The sequence below is a fragment of the Cicer arietinum genome, chromosome 4, assembly GCF_000331145.2.
Source record: "Cicer arietinum cultivar CDC Frontier isolate Library 1 chromosome 4, Cicar.CDCFrontier_v2.0, whole genome shotgun sequence".
NCBI lineage: Eukaryota > Viridiplantae > Streptophyta > Magnoliopsida > Fabales > Fabaceae > Cicer > Cicer arietinum.
Window position 1 is genome coordinate 59,227,772 of NC_021163.2, and position 14,141 is coordinate 59,241,912.

General features: G+C 31.3%; 3 protein-coding genes across 3 annotated transcripts; 2 read left to right on the forward strand and 1 right to left on the reverse strand.

Annotated features, from left to right (window-relative positions):
• The first annotated feature begins 808 nt into the window (after positions 1–808).
• LOC101515235 (cytoplasmic 60S subunit biogenesis factor REI1 homolog 2) lies at positions 809–3,729 on the forward strand. The gene is made up of 5 exons (XM_004498527.4): positions 809–1,096; positions 1,978–2,559; positions 2,640–2,809; positions 2,931–3,146; positions 3,267–3,729. Exons 1-5 carry the CDS (start codon positions 992–994, stop codon positions 3,424–3,426), a joined length of 1,233 nt encoding a protein of 410 aa, XP_004498584.1. The 5' UTR covers positions 809–991; the 3' UTR covers positions 3,427–3,729.
• A 1,111-nt stretch (positions 3,730–4,840) lies between these two features.
• Positions 4,841–6,478, reverse strand: LOC101495008 (uncharacterized). Its single transcript, XM_004498642.4, has 5 exons — positions 6,266–6,478; positions 6,081–6,189; positions 5,811–6,016; positions 5,576–5,722; positions 4,841–5,188 (listed from the first exon to the last, which is right to left on the reverse strand). Exons 1-5 carry the CDS (start codon positions 6,446–6,448, stop codon positions 5,084–5,086), a joined length of 750 nt encoding a protein of 249 aa, XP_004498699.2. The 5' UTR covers positions 6,449–6,478; the 3' UTR covers positions 4,841–5,083.
• A 4,856-nt stretch (positions 6,479–11,334) lies between these two features.
• Positions 11,335–12,788, forward strand: LOC101515561 (uncharacterized). Its single transcript, XM_004498528.4, has 5 exons — positions 11,335–11,615; positions 11,702–11,806; positions 11,984–12,054; positions 12,147–12,209; positions 12,280–12,788. Exons 1-5 carry the CDS (start codon positions 11,546–11,548, stop codon positions 12,592–12,594), a joined length of 624 nt encoding a protein of 207 aa, XP_004498585.1. The 5' UTR covers positions 11,335–11,545; the 3' UTR covers positions 12,595–12,788.
• The last annotated feature ends 1,353 nt before the right edge of the window (positions 12,789–14,141 follow it).

The following is a 14,141-nucleotide window of genomic DNA, read 5'->3' on the forward strand; positions in this document are numbered from 1 at the left end:
ATCAATCAAGTGTGAATTCCTCGATGAAGGTATAATGACTTTATTTGAAGAGATTGAATCATTTGATAAATAAAAATGGAAATTGGTGTTTGATGGTGCTTCTAACGCATTAGGACATGGAATTGGAGCCATTTTGATTTCTTCAGAGAACGAGTTCACTCTATCTAGGCTAGATTGTGTTTTGATTGCACAAACAATATTGCAGAATATAATGCATGTGTCATGAACATTAAGACATCTATTAAATCAAACATAAACGTTCTTGAGATATATGGGAAACTTTCGAAATTTTTTCTATTTCGAAACTTTCAAAACTTCACCTTTTGAAATATAGAAAATTTCGGAACTTTTTTAAATTTGAAAACTTTTGAAACTTTTCAGATTTGGAAACTTTCGAAATTTTCCAAATGTTTGAAATGTAATTCTTATTTCGAAAGTTTCCAAATCTGAAAAGTTTCAAAAGTTTTTATATCTAAAAAGTTTCAAAAATTTTAACATTTGAAAATTTTCTATTTCGAAGGTATGAAAAAATCGAATGCACTTGCTTTTTTTATTTTAAAAATTTAGAAATATTCAAAAATTACGATGAATTATTTAAAGTTCCGAAAGAGGAGATAGAAAAATAAGTGGTAAAAAAATTTGAAAGTTTTATTGAAAGATATTTTCACGAGGGGTTACAGGTTTAGGTGTGGGGGTACGTATGATTTGAAAGTCTTAAAAGCCCAAAAGAAGAAAAGAGAAAACAAAAAGGCCGAAAAAGAACGCAAAACGGGTCAAAGAAATAAACCGGTCCAGAAGGAGTGAGATTACGCAAGCGCTGATCGCTAAACCTTCCTTCATTCTTTCTTCTTCACCGTTTCGCCGACAGAAATAAGCATTTCATTTATTTTCCATTTTATTATTATATATAACATAAAATCTTCTTTGCTTCCCTAATTTTGTTCTGAGGTTCATTCCTCCTCTGAAGTAACGAATAATCATCGAAATAAAAATGCCAGGATTATCTTGCAACGCTTGCAACACCGAATTCAACGATGACGCAGATCAAAAGCTTCATTACAAATCCGAGTGGCATCGCTACAATCTCAAACGCAAGGTTCTTTTCTTTTCATTTTTATTTTTTATTTATAATTTTTTCGTTTATATTCCTCAGATTTAATTTTGCTTTTCCGCAATATTAGGATTACGCTTTCCAAACCGATTGCTTATTACAATTTTTGTCTCTTTTTGTTAAACCCTAATTATTTTATTATTATTTTCGTTTTTAAATCCAGATTAATTAACACTGACGAAAACTATTTCAGCTTCATGCTCTTATAGTTTTATTTCAGTTTTGTTAAAAAGATATAAGGGTCTGTTTGGTTGGTTTGATAATTGTTTTCATGGTTTCACTTTAAATCACATAACTAACACTTTTTTTGTTGTTGTTTTGCGTACTAGTCTTTGAAATTTGGTTAGAGTGTGAAATAAAGTGGAACTTTTGCTTTCAAAAGTGGATACAATAAATGAAAAATTTGTGCACAGTATAGTAAAATTTGTTTGTTGTTATGGCTGTTGAGTTCTGTGGCAATTTGTCTTGTGTTATATGAACAGGGTTTGGTTAACTGTTAAGTTAGAATAACTTCAAATCAAATATACTATGAACATTTTCACCAAGTATTGACAAATTTGAGTGTGAAGGGAGGTTCAATATTGATGTGATCCAGCTTTGTATGCTTCTTATCAAAGGTGTGTCCTGAGTTTGACATGCACCTACACTTTGATTACATTTTAATTAATTAATTTTCTCAAATATTTACAGTGTCGTGTCCGGTGTGTTAGTATATGTGCTTCATAGGTATCGAGTAGAGGGATAATTAGGTTTGTAGTTGTGGAGGAGAACTTGGTAATTAATAACTATGTTGCTTGAATATGTTTAAGTTTCTTGAAAATATGAAGGCGCTGTTAATTTATGTTTGATTTTTGGAATATTAATAGGTGGCTGGGGTTCCCGGGGTGACAGAAGCATTGTTTCTAGCTAGACAATCTGCACTTGCTCTAGAGAAAGATAAATCTAATGAAACCCCTATGCTCTATAGCTGTGGCCTATGTGGTAAGGGTTATAAAAGCTCTAAAGCTCATGCCGAGCATCTTAAGTCGAGAACTCATATGATGCGGGCTTCTGAAGGAGCTAGTCATTCTGATGGGAAGGCTATAATTAAGCCACTTCCACAACGCGTTGTGAATAAGCCTCCTCCTAGAAAAGTGCCAGATAACTCTGCTGAAAGTGAAGAAAGTGAAGATGAATGGGAGGAGGTTGGTTCCGATGATGATCTTATTGATGCTGCTGCAAAGTCCTTGACAGATATGAACATGGACGAGAATGCTGATAATGATGATATGGATGAAGATGATGATGTCGGAGAGGACTTAGATCCGTCGTGTTGCTTTATGTGTGATCAAGAGCACAAAACAATTGAAAACTGCATGGTTCACATGCACAAGCACCATGGATTCTTCATTCCTGATGTTGAGTATCTGAAAGATCCGAAAGGGCTCCTCACTTATCTTGGACTGAAGGTATAATTCTGCTATCCCCCACCCCAAGAAAAAATATTATTTGGTCCGGAGAAAATCACTAACATCTTTGCCTTTTCTAGGTCAAAAGGGATTACCTGTGTCTGTACTGCAATGATCGGTGTCATCCTTTCAGCAGCTTGGAAGCAGTCAGGAAACATATGGCAGCTAAAAATCACTGTAAAGTGCATTATGGTGATGACGATGATGAGGAGGAAGCAGAGTTGGAAGAATTCTATGATTATACCAGCAGGTTAGTATAATTCATATTGACATGGTTAAAATTTCACCTTCATAAGTCACCCTTATAAAGTGTGTAAAGCCTATTGATGCATCGGATATAAATGTTCTATTCCTAACTTTCGTTCTATCAGTTATGTTGATGATCAAGGGAAGCAGCTGGTTGTATCCGGTGATGGGGATAATAATATAGAACTTAGTGATGGGTCTGAGCTCGTAATTACTAAGATGTCTGGTGATAGAAAATCAACCAGAACTCTAGGTTCCCGTGAATATTTGCGCTATTATCGTCAGAAACCACGGCCATCACCAGAAAACAACAATGCCATCACTGCTGCATTGGCTTCAAGGTTGGTCATTTTAACCCCTTTTTACTCTATTTTCTGTGTAATGTGGGGAAAGTGAAACATTTAGTGCCACTTCGGCAAATCATGAAGTGACATAATAATATGGATATCTTTAATTTTCAGGTACAGAAGCATGGGTTTGGCCACTGTCCAATCAAGGGAGCACTTTGTGAGGATGAAAATCTTGAAGGAGATGAACAAGTCAGGTGTGGAGCATATGCGTAGCAAGATGGGGATGAAGAGCAATGTCATCCGGAACCTGCCAAACAATGTCACATATTAGTGCTCTAACTCTCTGTTTTGCTGGCTGTGTCATTTCAAGTGGTGCAATGTAATAGTTTTAAAGCTACAAGTTTTTGTTTCTCTGTAGTAGTTTTACATTTCTGTCATTGGTCATCCAAAGGTACCGTTTGTGTTCAATGGAATGATTGTTAAGTGTGGTATCATCAGCATCGTGAACGTTTTTGGTTGATGCAATTTTGGGGAGAAATAATTACCATGTAATATTACAGGAAATCATATGCAAAGTTTAGCCATGGGACAATGATGGCACCAAATTAAGTTGAAATTTTAGTGGTTTTGTTTATTTTTCTTTTTGCTCCTCTAGTTATGACCATAGTTGTGTGTGGGGTATTGACCGAATATTTTGACATACAGATATCGATTATTTTGCTGTATTTCTCTTCTGTCTTAGATATGCATTGTTTTTTTGTGAAATTGTAAAATTCGTGAGTAATTTCAACAATTGTTGTGCTTACCTTTTAGAGGATTCAAAAAAGGGATCCCATCTCTATTTTCTGTTCTCGTCTTTAAAAGATTTAGCTAAAGGATCCATAACTTGGTGAATAGAATGATTCTTGGCTTTTAACTGGAACTCACAATTTGGTTTTTACACATTTTGAATAATATTAACGAAGTTGACTTTTACACATTTTGAATAAATATTAAGGATGTATGGGCAAAAGCAAGCCTCTTACATGTTAATGAGGTTTTTGCACAACATGCGAGAAAAAGCTAATATCAAGTCCATTTTCAAATCTTCTTCTTCTTTTCATTTTTATCTTCTTATGTTATAGAGGTATACATAAATACGTGAATTAAATTCCCCAATTAATTAATAAAGCTCATATTTACTAAGAAACTCATTAAATAAATAAATAAAGCTTGAGTGTGCTTGAATTTATGTAGCTTCAATAACAATTTACTTCCTTTTCAAGAAAAAAATAATTTAGTTCAATATGCCTACATTGATGGCAATTTATGTGATCTTTTTCTTATAGTGTGTTATAAATGGACCACGTTGATATCAATTTTCAAAGGAAAAAAAATGAATCAGATTGGCATAATTTTTGTAAAGTAGGGAACTATATTTAAAACTAAAACATTGGTATAGTTTTTAACAGTTAAGGGACCAAACTTAATCTAAAAAATCAGATAAGAGGCCCAATTGATATTTTTCAAAAATAAATTAAAAAATAAATAAAGGATGTAAATATATTTTATCCTTTTTATTTTTTAATTTGTAAGGTGGTATATTTGGTAGAATGTCCTAACAGTGAAACTACTGCATTGTCTACATACAAACAAAAGAGAAGAGTTATATTACTTTCATTTTGTAGTTTGTCCTATCTACGTTTAATCCCTTGGTAAGGGATTAAGAAAATACGGTTCTATTGAAAAGTTCAAAATGTTTCAAATAAAAAATAAGCACAATTTGAACCATTTATTTGTACAATTTTCTGCCTTCTGTTTATCACAAATTGTAATCAAATACTAACAGCAAAACCATGTGCAAAAGGAAACCAATGAGAAGCATTCAAAATAAAAACAAAAAATCATAAACCAACAGAATGCATGCTGCTCCATTTGGCAAAATAGAGTAATTAAATGAAAAAACGAGTTTGTATTATACAAACTACAAATTGATAAGCTATTTGAAGCTAATCTCCAGATTTTCTATATTCAGGCTTCAGTTCATAGGTGCCTTGATTAGTTCCTTTGTTATTGTAGACACAAAGATCTTTCAGTATATCCTTAAGAAATTGCTGCACAAAAAGGTACCATTAGATGGAAGACTAAAAATAAAATAAAATGAAACTTCAAATTGAAAGAAAGATATTAGTGAATTAATTTGTCCAACGTAGATCAATATTTAAAAGTCATCTGAAACTCCTACTGCGATTAACGATATTCATTAGAAACAAAGTTAACAGTTCTTTCTATCTTTATGGTTAAGAGAATGATACAATAGATGTCAATTCGACAAAAATAAAGGAAACTTAAATCGTCAAACCCACATCAGTCAAGTTACCATGAACTTATACTTTCAATTGTTAGAGTTTTGAATGACTTTTAAACGCGAGTCAGTAATGAATCATTTATCAAAATGTTATATGATAGAATATTTGGCGAATTAAAAGAAAAAGACATACTTCAGGTTGGTCAGTTTCTTGTACGAGGTTTCTTAAACTCCAATTTGGTTGTGTTTCAAAAAGCTTAAACACAATCTCTTCCATTTCTCCTCTGTCTCTTCTTGTTCTCTTGGTTTCTGTTCCTCGCCCTGTAGTTTTCTTCTTTTCCTAATAGAATATTGCAATACATAAAACTCGCGTTACATGTGAAGTATATAGTAGATGATTGATAAGAAGGTATGAAGAAGACATTTACACTAGGTCCAGCAACTGAAAAAGTAACCATTCCTGGCATTGGCCTCATACGAGCTCCACTATCATTTTCAATAACCTGTATCTGTCTATTTTTAACCATATATTTGTTTGTCCTTTCACGACAGAGTTTTCCATAGGAGTCAAGATTTTGATTATGAGGCCTCATATCAAACTTGTTCAATATTTTTCCCTCGACAGCAATCTTTCCTACAATATTGAAAGGGATGAATAGAAATGTGAAATAGAAAAACAGAGAAGATGTGGTTGGTACCTTGTATTGTGTTAGAAAAAACAGACATAGGGAGAAAATCTTTAGACATATCCATAGCGAAACATGTTGGAACATGTCCTTGATTACTTCCACCCAACTCCATAGTAAACTATATGATATGATATGATATTAAATAATAGTAATAATAATAATAAGAAGAAGAAGAGAATAATGAAGAAATGAACCTCGGGAGGAGAATCATCGTCTTTGGATTTGAGAGGATCGATGGAGACAACAACCTTAGCAAGAGGAAGAGAAGGGTGAGAAGGAGGAGAACGGAGAGATTGAGAAACAAGAGGAGGACATTTCATCAACCATATTGCTCTCTCTGATTTCGTCGTGTCTACGTACCCATTTCCTCCCATCATTCCAATTACCACACTTAATCACTTCTAACTTCTCTTTATTCTTTCTCATTCAACTTTTACATCACGATTTTTAAGCTTGAACACTTCAAACTAATTATAAATATATACTTTTATTTATTTATTATTATTCAATATATCACTTCAAACTTCAAAACTCAATTAATTCAAAAAATGGTTTTTACGAATAAAGAAAAATATATATTTAATTGATAATGCATTTAATACACTAATTATTAGAACATTGACTTTTATTAATTAACTAGTAAAAATAAAAATATATACTTCATTAGTAGTGTCACTCTTGAATATATTTTAGATAAAATTTATCAGTATATTATAATACATTAAATTATTATTTTTTAAAATATAATACACTAATTATATATAATTTACTATATAAATAATAAAATACTTTTCATCAATTGATTCCTTTCACCAATTAATTAGTTATAAAATAAATATATTTTCTATTAGCAGTATTTATTTTAATATCTTCTAGATAGAATTTGAAGAAAATATATAATTATTGTTGAAAACATTCATGGAACTAAAACATATCATCAATTGATTAATTAAAAAATATCATTGATAAATTAGTTAAAAATGTATCATCAATTAATTAATTATTTTATAGATTAATTTTTATTGATTTATATGTTAAAAATATCATTGATAAATTAGTTAAAAATGTATCATCATTGATTTATTTGTTTATTGATGAATTAAATTATAAAATTTTGTTTATTAATGTTCAAAATTTTGATGGGTTTTTTACTTGAATATCTTTTTTTTTTTAATACCAAAATATCACACTCTCAGTTTTATATACTAGATTGTCCTACTCTTTGGGTCCAATAAAAAGTCGTCGGCCCAAGGTGCGACCAGTTGAAGATGATTGTGAACTGGACCTACTTGGAGGTCGTAGGCCCAACGGGCGACCTCGTACTAGGAATGATTTTTTGTGTGTAGCCGTTTTATGCATTATTAAATGAATAAATAATACAATAATAAATAACAAGAATAATAAATAATAATAATAATAAATAATACATTAAAAAATAACAATAATAATAAATAATAACAATAATAATATTATTATTATTATAAATAATATATTAAAAATAATAATAATAAGTAATACATTAATAAATAACAATAATAATAATAATAATAATAATAATAATAATAAATAATATTATTATTATTATTATTAAACACGATTATAATTAAAAATGATTAAAATTAAAAATAGTAATTATATTATTAGTTCTAAGAAAATACATTAAAAAAAGAAGAAAAAAAATACATCAAATTTGAGTAGATCTATCCGCAACGTTTGGACAATGTTTCCTAGTATGACCAGATACCCGACATAATGCGTTTGCTTTTTGGGCGACCTTTCTTGACTCTCCGCATTAGTGGATTGTGACACACTTTAACACCTTCGTATGCTGGCCAATATCATTTGTTTGGTATGGATGGAAACGCTTCGTTGTAGACTTTTAGTACCGTTTCCACCCTGTACACATCAGGTATAAGGCTCCAAAAATCATATTTTATGCTAGAACATGCTGCTATGACATGTGAACAAAATATATGTTTAGCTTGATATTTACCACAATCGCACCACTTGTTAAGAATATTTACACTGAAGCGACCAATTGATTGCCTTCCCTTGAAATTACTGTCTCTTGGACCATGAAAATATGGTTGCTCCGATCAAAACTATCCACTCTATGACTATTGGATTTAGTTATTTCCAATTTCATAAAATTTATGAAAGTATGTGTGTATACCTGACCAGAAGCTAAAATTGATGCGTGTTATTTTCCCATGGTTGGAAAAAGTGTCCCTATTTGAAAATAAGTTGATTGGACCAAAACAGTGATGGGAAGGTTGTGTGGGGCTTATAATAATGCGTTAATCGACTCCACAAGGTTGTTGGTTGTCATCTGACCCCAACGGCTACCTCCATTGAATGTTTGAATGCAATCTTGTCGATGTATATTGTCTAACCATTTCCTCCGAATTTTCTATGTCGATTTCTCTGCGGTAGTATCGATATGTAGGCTCATTGATCGAGTAACCTAATTTGTCTCAAAAAGAAACTTCAACCCTCTTTTGTCTCACCTTCCACAAGAGCATACACAATATGAATGACATTGTCGTTTCCATCTTGTACAATTGCTACCAATAGAGTTCCCTTGTACTTGACGTACAACAAAGTCCCATCAATTTGTACTATTTGTTTGTAGAATTTAAACGCATATATGCACTGAGCGAAAGTCTAAAATAGTCTATGAAAGATCCTTATCCCACTTATCAAACTATTCTCATGAAAAGCTGGGATGGTTTCCATTTCAATTTTGGTTCCTGAAGCAAATGTTTCCATAACCAACAACCATTGTGGGAGTTGATTGTAAGACTCTTCCCAATTGCTATAAATTTGTTTGATCGCTTTATTTTTTCCCAACTAGACCTTTCTATAAGTAATTGTGTAGTTGTGTAAAGTCCGAATCTCAGCAATAATGACATTCACTTTGATTGACAGATCCACTTTCACAACTTGCATTAGGCTGATACATATCATGTCAGAATCGAGTTTCGTATGATCTTGTGACAATGCAGAATTTGTACATGTATGAGACACATTCAATTTACCAATCACCCACAATTCACTTTTTTTTTTCTGCGTTTTGAAGCTCTACATCTAAACAAACAATTTGGACTTGAACAATAAATAACATACCTTTCTAAATCTAATTTTTGTACCACAAAATTCAGTGATTGTTTTAAATGGTAACGTTTGATTACATGTACGCATTCATCTTTATTTTGAAACTTCATTCCAACTGCAAGAGTTCCATCTACTGTTGGGATTTCGTTAATGAACAAGTGATCAAATTCGCTTGAACGCTATTGAGTATCTAACTTGATGCTCTTTATGTGAGATGGTGGATCAAAGTCAGGTAGGATATTTTCACTTGTACAAAGGTAACTGTTGCAAATAAATTTTATATTATTTTTTCTTTTTTTAAAACCAACTACTTAACATATTACTAATTTTATTATATTTTTTATTTTAAATATATTCGACAGATTTAATTCTGGTGGTCTAAATATCGGTAAAGTTCCTCATAACGACATAGAAGGATATCGAAAAACAATTGATCACATGATGGTTGACGAAGTAATATATTCATTCATATTTATTTGAACTTTTTAAATATTTTCATTTTTTATACTTCATATAATTACTTTAACTTAATCACTTTTAGCTTATTTTATTTTATTTGTAAATATCAGTTATATTGGAGACCTTATCTCATATTCGAACACGAAGTTTCAGAGGAAGAGATGGTCACTTAGACTGCATGTACATATCTGCATTGTTTTCATATTGTTGAAAAATATCATACAGATAGAGTCACGCTTCAGTTCAGCTTCCATCAACAAATACCACAACCACCAAATGACATGAAAACGTACCATGAAGTCGACATGAGACATGTGGTTGATGATAATTGGAATTGGGTTTGGAGGGAAGAAATTCAACATTGGAACGAGTGTCACAATTACGTGTTGTAAGGTAAGATCGTATAAGGTTTTTTATGCCACAACACATAATATATGATTTAGTTTAGACAACACACCAAATTATTTATATCTGTCAAACAATATATCCGTGATCCCCGTTTGCAACTACCGTCATATCCTTCTATTTCGTTGACCTCCCAATCAAGCCTACAACAACAAAACATAACACAATCGTCTTTATCATCACATCACCTACATGTCCCTACTACAGAAGTTCCATGTTATGATCCACCAACGACTCAATACTATGTTCCGATTCCAGAAATACCTACCCCTGAGTATTCGACAGAAAGTGGACTTTTCTATAATTTGTTTGGAACTCATTGTATAACTCATGAGTCGACTTATGCTGCGTTTGACTCCATGTATAATCTTCAATCTCAAAATTATATGGAAGCAGCTGATAGTGGTTCTAATCCACCTACAACTTACATTGAGGATAATAATCTGGATGAACTAGAAGAATTTCAACTCATTCAAAGAGCTAGACGAGTTCGACGAAATCCTAGATGTAGAACTCAAGGTCATTTAGGTGGACATCAATAATATGTATTTTTTTCGTTAATCTAATATATTTTGTTTCATGTTATTAATATAATTTCTTTTTTTAATGTATTTTCTTTAAACTTAATAATATAATTTACTATTTTTTATTTTAATTATAATAGTGTTTAATAATAATAATATTATTATTATTAATTATTATTATTTATTATTATTAACTTACATTGAGGATAATAATCTGGATGAACTAGAAGAATTTCAACTCATTCAAAGAGCTAGACGAGTTCGACGAAATCCTAGATGTAGAACTCAAGGTCATTTAGGTGGACATCAATAATATGTATTTTTTTCGTTAATCTAATATATTTTGTTTCATGTTATTAATATAATTTCTTTTTTTAATGTATTTTCTTTAAACTTAATAATATAATTTACTATTTTTTATTTTAATTATAATAGTGTTTAATAATAATAATATTATTATTATTAATTATTATTATTTATTATTATTATTATCATTATTTATTAATGTATTATTTATTATTATTATTATAATTATTTATTAGTGTATTATTTATTAGTGTATTATTTATTATAATTGTTTATTAATTTAATAATGCATAAAACGGTAAAAGAAAAAATCAATTCTAGGAGATCACATTCCGAACCTGCCTGCGACCTCCAAATATTACTATTGGATCTAAAAAGTAAGATAATCTGAAGTATCTTAATATTAAAAAATAAAATTTCATGTCAAAAATCCAATTTTAATACATCAAAGATTATATCGGTAGTGTCTAATATACTGAGAGAGCAATAAATAATGAATGTCTGGCGGCGTAGACAACTGAGTTGAGAAAAAATCGAATAACGGATAATTGGTTTTATAAATATAAATAATGAAGTAAACCCTAAAACACAGACAAGCGTTGGATTGCAGTTGCCGCCGGAGTTGGCCGTGTCGTCGTCGTCGTCGTTTTTCTTTTTTTGATATAAATGGCTGAGAGTAGCAAAGAGCTTCTTCGATTAGAGCACAATGGAAAGGGAACACCCCTTTCTTCATTAGGTCTCTCTCTCTCTCTCTCTCTCTCTCTCTCTATGTATATATTTTGTAATACTAATGATTTGATGAAGTTGGTTTTATGTTTGCAGAAAGCGCTCTTCTTGTTTGTGATAATAATAATAATATTCATAAAAAAGAAAAAGAATCAAACACTAATGGAACCTCTCTCACTGCCCCACTTCCTCCCTCCCAACGTAAGTTTTCTAATTTATTTATGCAATTCACTCATCTACACTGCTTTCTATTCAATTTTGATCTCAATCAATCTATAAGTAGTTGTTGTTATACTATATCAGATTCTGTAATGAGTGCTAATAATATGAACTGCAATTTTTTAGTCTCACCTCATAATACTTTGTATATTGATATAGTTTTAGGGAAGGTTAAAGATTTCCTAGGACTGATGTCAGAAGCAAATAAGCGGCTCGAACTCGATGCAAAGGTTTAAACTTCACTTCTAATTCAAGATATAATTTTTTACTGCTTTTTAACCATATTTTCTTATATCTGCCACTCAAAAAAATAATAATGTAGGAGCATCCAGAGAAATATGATATTGAAGAGCTATCTGGAAATGAATCCGAAGTTATTGAAATGGTTAGTCAATGTTGTATATCAATAATCATTTTATCAATTGTGGGTTATTAAATTGTTTATTTTTGGTTAGGATTTGATGCTTGGTGTTGCTGATCTTCATACACCTGAGGCTGTGGCTGCCGCAGAGTCAGCTATTTCCAGTTGTCAGCCTGTGATTTCGTTGGCAGCTGACGGTAGGGAAATAGAATCAGAAGAAGAAAGTAGTGATGATGATGATGATGATGATGATGATGATGATATTGTCGATGAATGTGATAATGGAAACGATGGTAAACAGCCTATGTCCCTTGATCAAAAACCTAGTTCTGGTAGAGATGACGCTCATGAAAAACAGAAGAGAAATCCTAGTTCCAAAAAACGTCCAGCGATAGTCGAGTTATCATGAGGGCCAAGCTGGTTACGAGGGTTAGATGACTGTCTTGTATTATGACAATCAGTATACTGAGATATGTATGCAACCAGAATCACAACATTTATACTTTTTTGGGTTTCAAATTTAAGATATATACTACTTTAGATATAACTATAGAAGCCAAAATAAATTATATAACAATGGGAAATGTTAAATTTGCTGATGTATATGATGTCTATGCTGGTAAGGTAATTAGTCTCGCTACTGCGCTGTAGTTGAGTACATTAAGGTTTGTCTGATTGTAAAGGTCAATCAGAACGATATTCTGTGAAACATTTCAAGCACCAGTCTCTGAAATATTTTCATTAAAAAAAATCTAGAGTTCTTTAATATATTTGCATGTTGTGCTACCCCTTCCTCAATCTTCTTTGACTAGTATTTCAGAATTCATGCAGATTTGAGTTTGAGTGTGTCACAAGGCGAAAAATATTGCGAAACTTGAACCAATCCTACATGCAGCTTATTGACCATCATATTAAATCCGGTTGTGTACTTGGATAGTAGCAATAGGATTATTCCAATGCAATGGATACAGCTCGAGAAGGAGCTTTTAAAATAAACCTAGATCAATCCTGAATTGGAAACAATGGTAGTTATACAAGAGGTTTAGAGTTCAATTCCTGTCACTAATATTCTTAGTTATGCATGTGGTGGTATTATCAGAGACTCCCTTGGTCGCTTCACTAACTATATAACCTTGGTCTCATCTCTTTAGCACATCTCTTTAGCATCAAGCTAATTCGCGGTATGAATTTATTATATCTAAGTTATCTATGAATCTGATTTTTCACTAATAGCCACTTTTTACATTTTTGTATATACAATCCATTTAGAATTCTGATAACTTTGAAGAAGCTCAAATAATTTTTTGCTACAAACTTTTAATGTTCATGGACATTTAACCTCATAATAATATGTAGTATTGAATTTGATTTTCTTGATAATGTTCAAAATTTCAACAAAGCATTTGTAAAGAAAAAAAGGCTTCATAATTCAAACTTATTCAAGTAAGACACGTTTATGAATTTTTTCGTGTGCTCTAATGCTGGTCAACAATATTTAGTAACACTAGTAATGAAGAGATCAATACAGTCATATGAAAAGACAGGAAAAGATGCCTCAACTTTGAGAACTAATTGTAAAACATATATTTTTTTGTTTCAAACAAATGAGACAGACACAAATGGTTTATTATTAATCTTAACAATGTTCCTAGTTCAAAGAGTGTGGACTATTTAAGATTTCATAAGAAAAGGAGTATAACAACAAAGAACCTTGTTGAAAAATTTGACTACATGGCAAGGTTAAGAGACCCACTGATAGAGAAATGGTCACAATTTTCGTATGATTTCTTATGAGTAAAATTTTTATTAACAGAATTTGCCTTGTCAAATGCATTACTCAGCTAAATAATAGTCATCTTTAAATTTCCTTTAACCTTATTTCACCACAATAGAGGAACAAAAAATGCTCAACTCTTCTAAACTATGCATAAGTTTGATAGATGACTTTTCCTGAGT